Source organism: Amblyomma mixtum, chromosome 7, assembly GCF_055824585.1.
Source record: "Amblyomma mixtum isolate Tamu chromosome 7, ASM5582458v1, whole genome shotgun sequence".
Classification (NCBI taxonomy): Eukaryota; Metazoa; Arthropoda; class Arachnida; order Ixodida; family Ixodidae; genus Amblyomma; species Amblyomma mixtum.
Genome location: NC_143018.1, coordinates 7,462,998 through 7,481,830, shown reverse-complemented (window position 1 = coordinate 7,481,830; position 18,833 = coordinate 7,462,998). Strand labels below are relative to the sequence as shown.

The following is an 18,833-nucleotide window of genomic DNA, read 5'->3' as shown; positions in this document are numbered from 1 at the left end:
GGATGGATGGATGGATGGATGGATGAATGGATGGATAGGAGCGCCCCCTTTGAAACGGGGTGGTGGCAATTGCCACCATGCTCAGCTTTTCTTTCTTTACTGTTTTTTTGTTTACCCACCCATCCCACAAGGCCGCCACCCCTTAGAAGCCCACGCAGCGGCGGAAGGAGCAGACGACGGCAAAAACGAATTCAAAGACGCACTGGCAAAGCCCTCCACAGGCACCTGCACCCTCCAGAAAAGTTCGTTCGCGTGTGTGAAGCCTCGGCTTAGATTAAAAACCTTCATTAGAGAGTAAAAGCATCAAAGCAGACATCGAAGGTAAATCCAACCGCTTCCGCGCAATTGACGCATCAGATGTGTGATCGATCTATTATTCGTGTCCGGTATGCTCTCTGTACGCCCTCTGCTTTCGCGGAAGGACGGCAGCGGACTGTTGAGAACGTTGCAAATCTATGCTTGAACATGTGCGTCGCTGCCCTGAAGATAACGGTGCTGTTAGTTTCGATAAAGTGAACGGTAACCCCGCTATACACAGTTATTAATGGTGCTGGAATTTTACTTGAAATATTGTTTATCTGTGCCATAACTTTCGTCTACAGAAACTGGCCACTGCAGTTAAGAAAAGTAAAGAGGATAGTCTGTCAATGTTTCAGTCGCCAAAGCCAAAGTTAACAAAAGAGTCACGTGGATACATGAAATTAGCCACTGTTTTCAAAAGCATTTAAACTCCTCGAAAATTAAGACTCATAATACGCCTGTGGTAGTCGTCTGATTAAGTTTACACCGACCGCATGTACAAACGCGGGCAATATGAGAGGGAACAAAGTTTTAGCATTCAATTATTGATTGCTCTATATTTATGTGTGACACGCACAGATTTTCTGTTTTCCAACTAGCTTTCCACTTGGCGCATACTATCCAAAAGTCACACTCGAATTTAATCGAGAAACAACCAGAAAATTCACAATTTTGTGCAAAATGTTCGTTCCCTCTCATACTGCACACAACTGTAAGCATATTGCCTCCGTCTTTTTTTCGCACGCTATAGAGCATGTCTCACTGCCAAAAATGCAAGTAGCACCGGAGTCTTGGGCTGCCAACAGTTCTGAATTGTCGTTTGTACTAATGATTTAGGCTAAGTTTAATTAGTTTGTGAAACCTGCAATATCGAGTAAGATCGAACCAAAAAAGCGGACTGCATTTTTCCGCATTAAATTGAAACCATTCGTATGATCGCCTTCTAAGGCGCCGGCCCTTTAGTTTGCAGGAGTTTTCCCGACATGGCAATAAATGATATTAGCGTAACCATATGGCGCAACTCAACTGCCGTTTTGAAGAAACATGTTATGAGGTACTTGTCCGGATTACTGTAGGAGAAAGGAGGAAATATGTTATGCCTGAAGCACCAATGGGAACAATGAAGCCTCAGCCCGCTGAGCAAAGTTTCTACAAGAGGACTTAATTTCGTATGGACCCTGAAGAAGACAAGCCTCTTTGCAGAAACATTTGTCAGACCACATAGGCTTCGCTCTCACCGATTTCTGTCAGCTTTAGCAATTCTGGAACGTAATGACCAAATAAAAGACCTTCACGACAACGCTAATACGCAAATTATCTCGGCTAATACGCACCGACCTTATGAAAATAGCCTATATACTTTCTATAGACTTCTCACAGACTCTATTGCCCTCCTATAGATATTTCCTGTTGTCTATCCACAGACTATATAGTGACAAAGGTCTACGAAAAAGGATGTGGACATAAATCTATAGATTGTCTGTGACCCTCTAGGGGATTTTTGTCTGCAGTCTGTTCTGGGAAATTTGTCTATAGACTTTGCCGACAAAAGTCTATAGACAGTTTATTGACTGTATAAGAAAACTGTTGCAAGGGCACGTGTCGACAACTATGCGTACATTTCCCCTACTTCGGAAGAAAACTGTGAAAGGAGCAAGTTTTCTTGAAAACGACGGAAGTGATTAGAGAGACAATTTAAGGCGCGGTGTTTTCGAGCTGCAACAGGGGACCTCCAGGGTCCTTCATTTATGCCGTTAATAACGTTACCCAATGGAAGAATAAAAGGAGCAGTCTGATTATAACGTCATTATTCTTCAGAAATAAGGGCTACACAGCCTAATGGAATTCCTGAATGTGGTAATTTGCAAAAACGCTTCAGTTGCTTATCGGAAAAAGGAGTCTGCAATTTATGAGACAAGCTTGCGAAATTTTCGGGAGAACCGCGACGGACGTCAGGCTGGAGTAATTTCAGTCCATTTATAGCGGAACTGTCCTGCTGTGGGCTCAAACAGACTGATGGCCATGAGGATGAGGAGGAAAAGGATGATGGCCCATCATCCTACAAGTACCTTGGATTACATATTTCATCCTTATCTTGGGTCAAATACGTCCAAACAGTATGCTCTGATGCCTCACGTGTTCTAGGTTATTTACGGCGAAACCTCAAATCAGCATCCCCGGAAGTGAAAAAATCTGGCTTATCAAACTTTCGTCCGTCCAAAACTAGAATTTGCAATCATCAGTCTGGCACCCATCTCAAGCCTACCTCACCGCCGAACTCGAAGCCACCCAAAATCGTGCAACTCGCTTCATCACTTCTGAATACTCCAAAGAAATCAGCATCACTGCACTTAAAAGCTCTATCTTCCTGCCCACTCTAAAGTAGCTCCGCGTCTTCTCCCGTTTTTGCCTACTGCACAGCTTCTTTTACCATCCTGCTTCCAGACAGCGAAAGAAAACGATAAAAAGAAACAGAAAAAGTGCCGCCCTTTGGTCACAAAAACTAAAATTTTGTTTAGACACCGGGATAAATTGACCAGGGAGACTATGGAAGCTTATTTCATAAGGAAGAAGGAATCACAGTGTATCAGCCAGCCTTCTTTGGCATTAGTTGACAAAGAAGTATCGTTTTTAGATAATTCGTGACTTGTTTCATTTGGGTTCTCAGGGGTGCGTTTGTTCGGAGTTCACCACGTGGCATATGGTGCGATTGTTGATCTTGATTCTGCTAGAGCAATGCTCTTTGCTCTGTTTGTTCACGTGATTATGATGTATGTATGTTTTCACTTTTCAATAAAAAATTCAGTTTCGAGTCAGCGCTCGTCTTTGTGTCCTCTTGCTCCGTCTGTCGTCTTGTTCGCGCTGTTCCCTCCCACGATGTATTATTACAAACTCGCCCAGCTATGCATCCTTCTTCAACGGTATCAGGAGCCGCACTTCAGCTATGAACAGTTCATTTTTCCCCGACGCGATAACTCTCTGGAATGCCCTACCTAGCGACATAGTTTTATGCGACGATCGCAAATCATTTCGAACAAAACTCGCCAGTCATTTCCACAATGTGTAAGCATTTCATCTGTGTTATCACCAATCACTCATTGACTTGCAACTTTGCTTGCCGCCGCACGTGCGTTTCTTGCTTTTTCGCATCACCCCACGAATACCTCGATGCTCTTTATTTATTTTTCTTGTCTTTTATAATTCGTAGTGTTTGTGTTAATTGTGCCTGCCTTCATCATGCTTGTATTTACCCCAACTGTAGCCCCTCCTTATGTAATACCCTCGGGCCCTTAAGGATGAAATAACTGAAATGAAATGAAATGAAATAGCAATTTTATTATTTCTACCGCAGATACCTTTCGAAGGCTGTTCGCGAGTAAAAAAGGCAGTCGGCAGTGATAAAACGCGAGGCAAGGCAGCGTCCTAGCTATGTGAAAGAATACGCGGTATACTCGCACAACGTCCCTTCCGTTGCCTCGGGCGCACACTTGGCCCACCCGCGAAAGATCTGGGAGTCTGGAACCCTACTGCAGCTGCTGTTCCCGACGGCAGTAATCACCGCTGCCGTAATTTAGTTACGGTAATTTAATTAACTCCCCCGTAAAGCAAACGCGTGCACGCGACAAAGCTCTGCGACGGAGACGCTTAAACGACGGGAACATCTAGCCCAGCGTACCCGGACCTACGCGTATCTTCACGTTTTGTGTAGCGAAGCGTATGACGAAGACCGGATCCACTGCTCTCAGTTGTACTCATTTCATGGCATGCAGCAGCACAAGTTGGTGCAGAACCATGTCCGTGGGTCATTATTTCTGCGATGTTATGTTTCCCTGTGCTGTGCTCTGTTATTGCATGTGTTTAATTTTTTTTCTTTAGTCTTAGTGCTCATTTAAGCGGAGCTGATGCCCTTTTGCTTTGTTTTGTGCTGTTTCAGTTGCTCAGCGAGTCGCCCTTTCTGCGGCATTCATAGCTCTTACATTTTTTTTTTCTTTCATACGCACGTTTTAGGTACCGCAGTGTTGTTGTGTTTTGTTTTTGTTTTTTTTTGCTTTCGGCTTGTCAGTACTCGCGTGCAGCTCCTATGTCGTTTGTTTGCTCCCATCAGAGCGCCTACATAGGACGCGTCAGCCCTCTATACAAGGTGGGCCCCATTCGCTCATCACCACCCTCATCAGCCACTGAGGGGACAAAGAGCTCGCGTAGTGACCTCCATCCGTTCCCGCCTTGCGCCGGCTGCAGCCATCTTCCTCCCCTCGTCGCTCCACCCAACGTTCGTCCCCATTAGAGTATTCTTTTTCTTCCCATGCCGAGAAATATCCTGGTTGAGACGTTTGTATTTAATGTTTTGCCTGGTAGTGGTGTTGAAAACATCTATAAGCGCAGAAGCTATTTCACATGTAATTTTGATCAATGTGCCAACGAATAAACCAATAATTTTGAACAGATTGCAGCCACACAGAACTCACATTTCCCTTACAAAAAAGTTTTAGACAGTCTATAGAGTGCCTATAGACACCTGTCTATAAAGTCTATAGACTGTCTATAGACAAATTCTAGAGAACAGTCTATAGGCAATAGTCTATACACTTTCTATACAGTCTATAGTCTATACAGTCTATAGTCTATACACTTTTAGTAGACTTTTGTCTATAGACAGTCTATAGACTATGGATAGACAAAAAGCAATATATATAGGAAGTCAATAGAGTCAATAAGAAGTCTATAGACTGTCTATAGACCATTTTTATAAGGGTTGACATTTCTATGGGATGTCTTGCAAAACGTCTAGTAGCTTAGAAAAACTGGAGCATAAGCTGAGCTAGAAGACACTACTGCCGCGACTGGGATTCGAACCCGCGGTAGCGCGAAAAAAATCAGCTTCGGTGGCTACTGCCCGAGAGCACCATGCTATCGCCGCAGCTGATCACACCCCGTGTTGAATCGCAATACACTTTCGCGCTGTGCATTGCACATCGTCTTTGAACGCGGCAGCGTTAAAGGCCCCGTTACGCAGAAAATCCGGCCTCGGCGTTGCGAGTAATAAATACGGTTGCGGAGGGTGGCCCAGGCAGCAACCCCAGGAGAAGGAACCTATACTCCGTTTCATACATCATGTGCAACGCGGTGAAGGCTACAGAAGTAGTCCGCAGAAAAAAATAAAGGGAGGTGTATCCCTCCGCGCTGTTTTGGGGCCGTGCGGTCTAACGCGTCGCTCCATCTTCCTCCCTTCCCGTTACGGCGAGGTTTAGGTGTCCACCGAGATATGACAGATACATTTCCTTTCCTCAAAAACGAATTTACCGACGAGCAAGGCGTATTTGTCCGCGTTTCAGATTGGTCCAAATTGTCGTCACGCCGCTGAGCTGGACGCCATTTTCTCAAAAGTAAAAGGGAGGCGGACAGAAAGAGTAAACACGGCGGCCAGCGGGGACAGCGAAAACGTGAAATGGAAAAAGACGACACACGCAAAATACAAAATCAGAGATCTCGACCGATTCATTCGCAATATCATCGTTTTTTGTCACGCTGATGACAAATGTATTACCCACGAAGCCTGTCGGCAATGCATTTGTTATTTTTCGCTCACCACAAGCAACGCACTATTTTCTGTCACGGATGCAGGCTGCGCAAAAAAGAGCGCTAGCTTTGACAGCGTTGCACCTGATGTATGAAACGGAGTATAGGTGGAAAACCTAGGTCACGTGACCTTGTGGGTCGTCACAACCTGCTCCATCGGATTGTGAGAAAACTGACCACCCGGGCTGGTGGCAGTTAATTTAATGGTTGATAGCGAGAGTTTGCTAGGGAAGAGCAACTCGGGGTCGCACAAGACTTGGATGGCGACCGCACCTGCCATCGCAGGGCAGTGGCGCATCCCTTAACCGCTGCACTGTTGCGCAAGGAGGAGTGGTGTGAGGACTCCCAGGGACATATGACTGTAAAGTAGAGAATGACTAATTCTGCACATAATGGGAGTTAACCCCTTAAAACTATCGCGTCATACCCTTAAGGCGGAGCTTAAATATGCGGCGTGAACAGATCCCATCAGCTTGACCTCCATCCGAGCTTAACCCGAGTCCAATATCGTCGCCAGAAGCGCCGACGAGCCAGTAAAGCAAAACCATGAGCCAACCAGGCTAAACACATGTTTTCGCACGTCAACTCGGTTTAGCTACTTTAATGCACTTCCATTAATTATTCGCCTATACCACAGCCAAAGTTTCACTGACAAAAAATTGTGTCCTTCGGAAATAACCTATATATCAAAATGAAGCTACAACTCTGAAAAAAGATCGCGGATGTCACTATAAGGCCAACATTTTCGCCAGTTTTTTTTTTTTTTTTTTTTTCAGTCAGCTACCTGATGCACCAATCGGCATCACCGAGAACGAAGTATTTTATTTCTCGATGTTTCTGGGGTCACAGGGGTTTACAAGTTCACTTACATTAACTGGTATTAACATGTAGTGTTCTCGCCCCAGCCATCATACGAACGCCAATGCCTTCGAGTCTAGATTAGGCGCACTGTGAATAAATGGTTTACATGAGTGCTGTGGGCCGCGCAAACTGCATTTTCATGAATGGTTCAAGAGTATAGCTCGCGCCGTGTTCGTGGCGGCGTTACAAAGCCGTCCGAGAGATAAAGGAGCTGCACGTAGGCTGTGCAGTCTTCACAGACATTGACACACCAGCTCAGAAATAAAACGGTCAACATCTGTCATTAGACGTCATCATCATCCTCATCGGCCTAAGTGCGTCCACTGTAGGACAAATGCCTCTCCCATTAACTTCCAATTAGCACTTTCCGGCACCAGCTGCGACGCCCTTTACTATCTTAATGTCTGCAAGCAAGGCATAAATTATTATTTAGAAATACTGTCTATCCCCTACGGAATTTTCACAGCCAGGGCAGAGAATACATAAAAGAGTCAGGCGAGGGAATGTTTAACAGCAAGAACGGCCCTTTGTAAGCGAAGGCAAAATGCAGTAAAACAAAAGTTAACCTTCGGATATACGTTAATCGCCACAATGAAGCATGGTTTGATAAGAAATACAACATCAATAACGATCCGATTAAATTCTTGATACACATCAAAAAAGGGTAGATTTTAAGGACATCTGAGTAAACAAATGCATAAATTGTACATAAGAACGACGCAGATTAAATAACACTTGTAGTGGGGAGAGGGTTAATATTGGAGTGAAATTGCCTATTAATGCGAACTATGCGTAACCTTTTTCTCATAAGAGCGTCATTGTCCTACAGATTGTTCCGTCATAGTGACCTCTCAGTACCCGTAATTTATTATCCAGTGTTCACGAAATACAATAACATAAAAATGTAATATTTGAACAATAAATAAGTTTTCCTGACATTTCTGCCTTGTAAGGATATAAAGCACACCTACAGTTATTGGCGCAAGAAATAAGTCGAGCCCACTTATAACGGCCGCACTTATAACGAACGACGGTGCAGCTACCGTCAAAATATTTGTTAGCGCTATGGCAATACCTCTTAAAAAAAAAAAACGAACAACAGTGGCCGCTACACTGGGTTATAACGAACAACTAACCAACGCATGTTCGCCACCGCAGTCTAATTCGCCCAGGCAGTGCGCAGACAGCAGTGTGCGTCACCCTTGTTGAGAGTGGTCCAGCAGTGTTCACCAATCAATGAAGACTGAAATGAGATAGTAACCGATGGTTTTCGGTTAAAGCGCTAGTTACCACCTGGTCTCTAGGTCTGTGCGGCATTACTTCCGACCACAGGTTGCTTCCAGAGCCTAGCAGTGTCTCCTTATTTAGAGCCCAATGCACCGTGTCCGTCTGAAGTCGGGAGGGGTTGACAATGATGACAGCGCGTCGCGCGCTTCGGACGCTGTACAAAGCCGCGGGAAACGGGGACCAAGGGGCTGACGACCGTTTCCCCATTGACAAGAGATTAGCTCTGAAGGGGTGGGTGTCGGTAAGGTCGGCGCCTTCTGAAACCACCCGACTGTCGCGCTAAGCGGTGGAGTTCGGCTTTGCTGGCGCCTCGAAAAGTGCGAAAGTTCCAGGAAAAGTGCGCGGTGCGCCGAGTCGGGCTCTGGCGAGCACTGGGCCCCGCCCACTTGCATGTACAGTGCCATTGCAGCAGTATTGGTTGAAATTGGGCGAGAGCAGATTTAATAAAGTTCCGCCCAATTATCGAAGGTATTAAAACCCGCTGCAAACAAAGAGCAAGGAGGCGGGCGCGCCGATTCCCAGTCTCGGCCACTTTTAGACAGCCTTTCATTTAACTGCTTTTTCTCCTGTTGCCTTTATCTTTGGTCTCGTCCTCAATAAATAAGTTTTGTCTATCAAGAAGTTTGGAGTGGCTGCCCCAACAGGGAACGTGTCGCCGGACGAGTGGAGAAGACGTGAAGTGCCCAGCATTCGATCATACCAACCGGCCATTCCGACGTTTTACGAAGGGGAAATTAACTCCGGCCTACCACCAGTTGCCGTGAATGCATCAACCGCTACTGGAGTATTGTCGCGTTCCTAAAGCAACTCGTCCGCAGCAAGGGTCTCGGCACATGCCCGCGATGAAGAGCTTAGAAAGTGGCTTGACAGGCTCTACTTTCCAGAAACAGGCGTCCATAGCGGAATTTCTTAAAGAAATCGACGCCACTTTTGTCTGACTTCGTATTTGTTGACTATAATAGGGTGAGTCCACTTACTACGAACTTCGGATATAACGAACGCACTCAGCGCTATCGTCAGGTTCGGTATAAGTGGGCTCGACCGTAATACCGTAAGCAGGTAGGATTTGATCTCGCTTTGAAGCTATAAATAAGCATAGACAAAAGGAAACAGACACACGCGACAAGTTCTCGCTTTTCACGCCACATTTGGAGTCTGAAAAAAGCCGCGAAGCGCGGACGAACCACGTGCGTCTACCTGCTCTTTGATCGACGCCCCCGGTATTCGGTCTATAAGCCACAACCAGCCGTTCACGTTATGCGCTTATGTTCTAGGAACTAAAATATTAAACCGCGAGAGCGCCTCCCGTCAGAGTCAAAAGGCAGCTGCGTTGCATACCGTCCACTCCACTGCTGACAGGTGAAGGACGTCGGGCTTAATAGTGAAAATAGGCTAATGCGACAACCGGCTTCGCACTTTCTGCTTTTTTTTTTTTTTCGTTTCAGCAGCACCCGTGAGATTGTCGACGCTGATGGCATCCGTGCGGCTTGGGCTGCAATCCCATCACCGCCCGCGCAGCGGGAGAGTGAGTGAGGTCAGAATTGAATAAACTGCTCAAGAAACTTAACTGAGAGGAGAGGCCGAATGCATCACCGCCCTTCTCACTACTGCTTTCTTTCTGCCGATGACGCGCTCGGCTTTGACAGGAACGCTGCGAGAGGCACGGGTCATGCGCTAGCCGCGCTTGCTTGTCTCTTCCTTACACTTTGTATTACGCGACACTGCTTCTGCAGCTGTCGACTTCGGCCGAGGGTCAGGAATTTTTTTGCTGAGAGTTTATATTTGACAATGCAGTGCGCACTTGGAATGCGTATGGCTTTGCCAGAATAATCTTTCTCTCTCTTTGTTTATTTTCGCTATTCTGGCTTATAAACAACAGTTGAAGAACATCGGGCATTGGTTGTTCTGGTGGAGGTGGTGGTGAAAAAATTTATTGGGCTACAAAGGGACAAGAGGTATGCTTGGATCAACCAGTAAGGGATCGGTCCGGATTCGTTATTCTTTTCTTTTTCTATATGCTCACTATATCCCTTTGCAGCAAACGAAAAGACTGCCGATTTGCTCTTTCAGTTCAAATGATCTGTACAAATAGGTTGAATGTCAGGTTATATGTTTTAGTGTAACTCGCAGGTATTGCTCGAAGCGCACTTTGGTATAGGTGATGCGTTGCCGGCTGTATTTTGCTTCTATTGTATTTTTGCGCAAATGTGTGCACCCACCGGTAAGAGCCGTTTTCTTCTAGTTCGCAGTACTATAAATAAGAAAGCGTGTCTTAAATAAAACTGTGTTCACGGGAGGCGTTGCTGTATCCCGCAAACTCGAAATTCACATCACACCACTTTTGCTAACCAAAGCGTAACTGTCCGCATGCATGATCTAGCATTTCTGTTATTCTTGTATGCCGGTCCTGCTCTTCGTGTAGCGGTGAAGAGGTGCCGAAATTAGAAGCAGTCAGGTCTACAAATCCCAGAGAGTGCCGTTCATCGTCCGGTTTCTCAAGGACGGTGGACAGACAGCCAGGTAAATCGCTTTTTTTTTTCTTCGGAAGGAAAATGGCAAGGTGCCACAGCAAGAAGGAGCAGTGCCACTCACCTGTGAAGCAAAGTATCCAAAGCCGCGTGAGAGGCCGCATCCTTGCCTCACCCGTTGCACTCGGCACGAAAGCGAAAGAGCACTACATCCCGACAAGGGAAGGCACACCGCTTCTCGCGGCGTCTGCTAGAAAGCGTCGGAGCGGGTGCGTGCAGTGACGCAGGACATGCTATAGCGCTGTAGTGCCCTCTATACTAAGTCCTGAGAAACTGTCCAGCCAGAGCGTGGCCTCCGAGACTTGTTATTAACTATGTCAAAAAGATTAAAGGTGGTGTAAGGCGAAGTCCGGCAACGTCACGGTTGCACTAAGCAGCCGTGTCACTTGACATGGATGTGAAAGAGCCCTATGTCACGCTACAGTGCACTGTAGTCACGCTCTCGCGCCGTCTGCGATAAAGCGTCGGACGAACGCGCGCGCAGCAAAGCAAGACCTTCTAGATCTGGTGGCGCCATCTATGCTAGAGCCTCAGAAATTTTTGCCCCAAGCACGGACTCCGAGATTTGTTTCCTAATTCAAAGACACGGTGTACGAATATGTTACTCATACCTATTTCTTCCTTTCATCTTTCACTCCCACCTTCCTCCCTTCCCTTTCGACGCGGTTCGGGTGTCCAACGAGATATATGAGACTTACTACGTCATTTCCTTTCCTCAAAACCAATTTTCAATTTTACACCGTGCCTCTCACTGTGGCCATCATCATCGTCAGCCTGACTACACCCACTGCAGGGCAAAAGCCTCTCCCATGTATCTCCAATTAACGCTTTACTTCGCCAGTTGCAGCCACCGCACTTCCGCCAATTTCTTAATCTCAACCCCGAGGACACATCATACTATGACACGCCCCCCATTCCATAGCTTTCTCCAATGAAACTGCCGATGTATCCGCACGGCACGTACGCCCCTTTCCCGACATCTCCTCACCCTTCCACCCCCCACTACCCCCTCTGGTCTCGTACTCCAGGAAACCATGAGGCAAACGCACCCTCCCGGGATACAGAGCGATTCATGCGAGTTGTATACGGATCGAACACCACTGGTCTCAACATATATCCGAAGAGACCTCAAATTCTCAGTCCTCCAAATTCCTGATATACTCACACAACCATCGAGCTCTTCCTCCCACCATTCTCGTCAACTTCTACACCCCCCCCCCCCCCCCCCCCCCCCCCAAACAACATCCCCTCCTACCCCAACTTTCCGACTTCCTCCAAATCATCACTTCCCCATCAATGCCCACTTCCTCTGTGGGCAGTTTTTACCGGGACTGTATATATGGGTTGCTTGCATTAAGAAGCATAAGCTGCTAGCATACTTTTTCTTTTTATTTTTTTTTTTGGGGGGGGGGGGGGCGTAACATCAAGTGAAAAAATTGGCACAGATTAGCTGGATTTGTATACTGTGAACCAGCCGCGGTTGAACTGCGGCTGTTTGTAATCGCGTGATAGCCGCAAAGATTCTCGTTTGTAATCGCGTGATACCATGCTGTCACGACCTAAACCGAAAACCGAGATGGCAAGATGAAGTTGTGTTCAGTCACCATTTCATCACGCAAATATTTATTGCAAACATAGGTCCGCACAGCCGACAGGAAATTAAAAAAAAGTGACGCTCCCGAAGAGACATTTGCACTGCCTGCCGATGTTTTCACACAGGTTGCACAGTGCCGCCGGCCAGTCGCAACCCGAGCACCCATCATCACAAAATATACTACTGAATGGAGCACCAAGGCGCAGGTGGATGACGACGCTGCTGTTGTCGCGTCAGAGTGTAGTCCGACGGCTGTGCAGCCAAGATCATGTCGCGTCGCACACACGGCAGTTCGCGAGCACAGTGCCCGCACGAAACGGGATCAAAATCGGTAATGAATACGTAGCAGAAAAAACGTCGTGTAATCGCTTCAGTCGCAATCACTGCACGCATCGCAACGAATGCGTCCAGCTGCACAACGACACGTTCATTTCAGCATTCAGAAAGCACGGCGTGCGTCGTGAGCATCCGCATGCGCTCATTGCGCTGCCTTGACGTAAAAGCACTTGCTCCGATCGCAATCACTTTCACTACGCGGTCACTTATCACTGCGCTAGGCAGCTCATGCACGCACAAGAAGTTCACCGTGAGCAGCTGTTACTCGCCGCTGTCCGTGATGACCCTCGCAGGAATTTCGAGCGCTTGCAACAACCACAAACAACTCCAAATAAACACTTCGCGACGCGTCGGTTTGAAAAGGCGCTCTGTCAACTCGATCAGCGCAAATGATTACAGAATTCAACTAGGGGAATTGTCTCTCACCGCTGATGCACGCGGAGAAGTTCGCCGTCGCTCTTAACACCCGTAATATCAACATGTCGCCAGTAAAATGTTTCGCGGCATAGCTGCCACCACCTATATATGCATCGCTCGCTCACGCTGGAAAAGGATTCATTACGTGTGGCCCAATCTGAGGGGCGTTAGCCCAATTCACTGTAGTGCCCGTGGTAGTGCACCAAGCGGCTGGGCGCGAAACTTTCTGGTTTCGGTTTCAGGCGCGCAGTTTGAATCCTATTAAGCGCTGCTGCCTGTGGTGCATTTCTGTTCAGTATGGTCTGCTGTCATCTATTTAGTTTCGGTCCAAAAAAAAATGAAAAATTACATTCGGGGGCCCCTTGACCGGCCATCAACGCAGCTGCACCACGGCATTCGTCAAACAGTGCCAATGCGGAAAAGACATCAGGTGCTTAGCGAAATGAATATTTATTTTCTTGCATATAAGCACAAAAACAAACCGATACAGTTGCCGTCGCCATTTGGCACATCACTAAGCTCGTTCCGAGCTTCTTGCACGTCTATTGTTACGGCAACACAGCTCACAGCAGTGGTTGTCGCTCCCACCGGGCACAGTCAGCTGGAAAATGTAAATTACGAGCAGCAGGAGTCATTCTGGTAAACCTTGCATAAAGACTGCGCGAACAGGCGAAACGCGCAAAATTACGAACAAGGACAACATGCTTTTACAAACCTCGCATGCGGAACATTGATGCACCACATACAATGATTTACAGGCATTCCTCTATTCCCCGACGTTATACTCTGACCCCCAAAAGCTGCAAGTTCCATTCCACGGCCAACCGTGCGTTTTGCTCGACAAATGTTTGGCACCGTGACGGCTACAACACGGGCTCCCAAGCAGTCGCTAAAAATGTGTTTGGTGCACTGAGTACAAATGCGCGCGGGTGCAATGCACGTGTTCTGAAGCGTAGAGGACAAATTTCGGCACACCACCGCCTAGCTTTTCGAAAGTTCTACGAGCTCACTTTTCCCCTGCAGTTTTGAAAAGCTCACACCATTGTCAGTACGAGGGTGCCATGCACGTTTTCACTAGAGCAGACCACGGAGTCTTCGACGCACAAATTTCTGGCTTTTGAGCTCTTCATGCGGTGCCTTTAGTCCTGGCAGTCTTGCAAATTACGCGCCCGACTAACAGCGCGAGAACGCTCGTTTTGACACGTTTGCACGTTTTTTTTTTTCAAGTGGTCCACATTTTACCCGACCGTTAACAAAAACCGCTCGAAAGAAGTTGCGTATTGTTGGGGGCCTGAAGGAACTTTCGCGCAACCATGCGAAACCAACCGCTCGGCAAAGCGCACAAAGCATGGGCGCACCCTACGCTAACTGTGCACATAGCGTCAGCAGGTAGGCGTGCTGTTCACAACTGCGCCATATTGCACCAGCCGGTGTGCTCAGCGGAATTGCTTGAAATGCAGCGTAGTTGGGCAAAAGCTAAACTTTTTTCACCTTGCCAGTGTCAGAAACAGTAGGAGTACCACGAACCGCGCCAGAACAGCCGGCAGGCCACGAGGCATGCGCGCCTCTTAAACAACTAAATTGTAATTCAAGACGCTGGCTGGCGTGGTCACTGTAAACTACTTGAAATGCAGAGTAGCTGGGAAAAAAAAAAGTTCATACCTTGCCGTCGTCAGAAACCACACAAGTTCCGCGTCGAAGACCAAGACAGACGCTAACAAAGAAGCCGCACGCACACAGGCGCAGCCGCGCAGATGACCGCCTCGTTTCCTTCTGCCTCGTCTGCCCCGCCGCCGGTCGCCCACGTGCGCGCGTCGATGCTGGTGGCGCCACTATACGAAGGGCTTACAAACGTCGCCCAAGGAGTCTATAGCATGCGCATGCACGACGAAACTGACGCGACTAAAGCAGTCTTGATATCGCTTCATTAAGCCGGGCCAGAGGCAGACAACGAAAAGGAAAAGAAAAAAAAGCATGGCCGCAGGAAACGTGACGACGCGCTGTCTGCCCATGGAAGCAGCGGTGCGGCGAATTGCACATGTCACTGTTCCCTGCCTCTGCACCCAGGGGAAGTTTTCTGTAGCTGATAAGTGCGACAACGCAGATCGCCCGATCATTTGAAAAGTGCTGCAGCAGACAGTAACGCTGACTCGCGGGTGAAAAATGCGACCATCAGACCGCCGTTCTTCCTTCGTTGGTGCTATAGCCTCGGCACCTATTTTCGCCGAGTACAAGCGGCAGTGCTACTCGAAATGGCTTTGTGCCCGTTGCTGTTGGATTGCTGTCGTCTTCACCTTCCAGCGGAGACTCATAGGAGCCGTTACACTCACGACCGGCCAACGACAGTCGAGGAACACACCTCCGAGCCAGGCCCCCGGCATCGAAGGTGAGTGCGGGGCTAAGCCTCGCGGCAAGGGTGACGTGTCCCTGAAACCTGCTCTGGGCTGTTAGAATAAATTTAAGGTCCACTCGCGCTGTTTCCGTGAGCACTGAATAGTGATCGGCAAGCAACTCACAGCGTATAGCGTAAAGGTTTCATGGACCATTGCCATCGGGTTTCTGGTCAGTGACGGAAGCGCGGCGAGCTAGGATTCGCGACGCGTACAGCTTTAGGCTTAGCTAACTATAGGCAGGCCAGCTGTAGGTATTGAGCCAGCGAGGAAACGGCCCCGCTTTGCTCGCTGCCTCAAAGGGGTTTAGATATGCGAGCCCGCTGCCGTTTGCGTCACTGAACAAAAACCCGTTCCGAACGGCGTTGCGACCAAGTCACCATGTCGTTGGTTTGTGGCCGTACATGGCGCTCGGAAATTCTTGCCAGCATCGTCCAGCAACTCCGAAGAACGGACGTTGCCTACGGTCTGCGGCACATCGTGTTTCCGCTGCAGCCAAGGTCGGTGGTTAGCTCTCCTTATACTTTTTCCAGTCCCGCGGCTTCAGGCTTCAGTCGCGCTCACTTGGCTGCCACGGTGAGTATGTGGAACTGCGATATGCTTGCGTGTCTGTCAGCCTTTTCTTTTTTCTTTGCAGATGTGCTGACTCAGCATTCTCATACTTGATCCAATGGCGCTGGTGCATTCGGCCCGCGATGACATCTGGCCCCATATGGCAGTTGCCGGTCGTGCAACGTTCCTTTCGTGAAGCCTCTGCCTACCACCACAAACGCTGTACTGTCGGAAGCTTCGGCCACTGCATCGCAGCGTCCACTTTTCTGCGTTTTCGATAAGTAGGACCGTGACTTATCGAAACGAGAAAACAGACATGGCTGCAGATGAAAGCGGCACCCCCTAAGGTTGTATCGACACCAGGTGCCGCTGAAGGGGGCGGAGAGGATGCAGCGTAGGCGAAGGTCGCGTGGCACACGCCACGTTTGTTCCCGACAGTGCAGCCAGTGTGCAGCGTATGTACCGTGGGACGCCTTCGGAAGGCTCACGACATCCACGGTTTCCTTTGGTGAAGGTTCACTTTTTATGTTTGCAGATATATCGGCTCAGGGTCTCCCTTGAGGGCGGACAGCAGGAAGCCGACTGAGCAAGTCCAAGCTCGGATCTGTGGTCCTGGTCCGCCATCCATGCACCGCGCAAATGTTCCCTTCCTGGCTCGCGTACGCTGCTGTCTCCCGTACAAACGGAGGATTGTCCGGAGCAACTACGCTGTACCGCAGCGTCAAGTCTTCTGCGTTTTCTGTAAGGCGGACCGCGACGGACCGAAGCGAGAAAAGTGATGTGGCTTTCCTTTCAATGCAGTGAGGGCCCCGAGCCCTTCTAGGGGACGTCCACGCGGTGACCTGCTGCTCCCGCACTGCCGTCGCCGCTGCGAGGGCTCCAGTGCGCCAGCCCGGAGCTATACTGCCGACGTGGCGTACGAAGCTGCCTAGATCTTCCTGTATTCCTGTCCTCGGCCATCGACCACCCCAAGTGAATAACCTCCTTTCGGACTTTGTTTTTTCGGTGTTAAGCCAAACTGATTAACTGTTGATAGGACTCAGCCTATCCAGGTATGTGCACTCTAAGTACGAATACGCTTGTACGGGAGTAAAAAGGGGCCAAGCTGTCCTCTAGCGCACTCCCTTCTAGAAATGAGAGTGCGCTAGAGGACAGCGTACTACTTTTTCCCCCTTTCTTTTTGTAGTGTGTGAGTTGGCTTTGTGAGTTCTGCATTGTATAAAATGTGGCGTTTGCAAACCGCCTTCGTGGCGCTTTCACGGATTTCACATTATGTGTAGTTTTCGCTGTCTTGTTCCAATTTGTTCCATTTTTTTTCCTTACTGTTGCCGTGCCTTCATCTCGTCCAGGCTTTCTTCCCCCGACGCCAATTCGTCAGTATTGAAGCCTGAACTTTCCCGCCCTTTGTGTGCGATTGTTCACTCACGCTTTATTTTTACTTTTTTGTTAACCTGAAAATTATTTTTCAGGTATTGCTGTTTTTATTTACTTCATTTATTTATTTATTAGAAATACCTGCAGCGCCCGTAGGCATTATTGCAGGGAGGGTGATACATAACAGAACAATAGGCCAGAAAAAAGAGAAAAAAAAGCAATACAACAAGCCATGACACAGCAAGTACAAAATGAATGAAATATGGAACAAAAACAAGGCATGACAAAAAAGAAACAAAAAAAGAAAGCCAACTGCGCACTCATACATCCGACAGCAACGCGCGGAACATAGCTTCGGAACGGCACTCAGCAATGTCATGGGGCAGGGGATTCCAGTCATGAATGGTAGATGAGATTATCTTAATTTACATTTATCGGCGATAGTTGTTTGGGTGTCGTTCTCTCAGGTCTGGTTGTCGTCCACACACGCCATTACACCCCTGTAATGTAGTGCATACAGCCTGCACAGCCGCCACACTCAAGGTTAACCTGAGGCGCAAAATCCACTTGTGCACCATAAACCCCACCCCCCACTCGCCCCTAATCCCCACACTCGTACCCGTGGACTGCTTACTGCACCCGGACACTCTATTGTCAACGCGGCGTATTCCCGCGTCCGCTTGTGTGTCTATGCATACATTGCAGACGGAGGAGCGACCATGCGTGACACGTGCGTACTGCATCCCCACGACACACCCCTACCCTTTCCCATAGGGTAAACACCCGGTCACTCTTGGACCGGAAAGGCCAGCTATCCATGAAATTCGCCTTGCCACAAGGGGAAAGGTCAGGGGAAAGGTCAGGCCTAGCAACGCTGGTTGGGTGCTGTCAGAGTGCACGCGCGAATTTCCTGTTCGTGCCATTTTGTTTACATCGCATTTTGTTTCTGCAGGTGCTCTGGCTTTCCTGTGTACTGCCCACACCAAATGGACGTGCTGTTTCGTGTATGCCGTGCTTGGTGCCTTCTGACTTCACACCTCAGGCGCAGCTGTGCGTCGTGCAAGATTTGTTCCTGTCCCCCACGAGCAGTGTGACGTGCCACAAGCATCTCGCTTTCCTGCTCCACCTCAAACGGCATGTATGCATCGTCTTCGCTGCGACGTGTTCGTCGAATAATGTGCTCGACCGTCTTCATCTACCATCACGATACATGACTGTGAAAACAAAAAAAATCTCCTGTGCCTTCTAGCGCGACCTCTTTCGCAGGAACAGCCAATAAATTATTTTCACAGCAGCCTCGAACGGGCTTCTTGTCGCCAACTCAGTGCTCGCCGGCGCCAGCCGATTTGAGCGCGTTGTGGTTGACGCGGCTATGACGTTCATACCAGTGCTTCCTGGCGCTGCAGCAAAACTGTTCAGATGCCCTCCTCGTAGAAAATCCTCTCCCAAAAATCCAGACGTCTGTGAGATGCACGTCCAAAAATAACTTCTCTCGAAAAGTGAACTCAGCGGCTTTTGATTTCGCAATGTTTTGCCCTCAAATATATTAAAATGGAGGATTAGCAATGTCACTTCATAATCTTTTAATTGTTCTCTGTCGCCATGTTCGGCTTGTCG

General features: G+C 48.4%; 1 protein-coding gene across 1 annotated transcript in view; it reads right to left on the bottom strand.

Moving 5' to 3' along the window:
• Window positions 1-10,798, bottom strand: part of LOC149334876 (uncharacterized) — a 122,246-nt gene extending 111,448 nt beyond the window's left edge. Inside the window, exon 1 of the mRNA XM_089553704.1 lies at window positions 10,618-10,798. Coding sequence (XP_089409830.1) covers window positions 10,618-10,657 — 40 coding nt within the window. The 5' untranslated portion in view covers window positions 10,658-10,798. The remainder of the gene's footprint in view (window positions 1-10,617) is intronic.
• Between the last annotated feature and the right edge of the window lie 8,035 nt (window positions 10,799-18,833).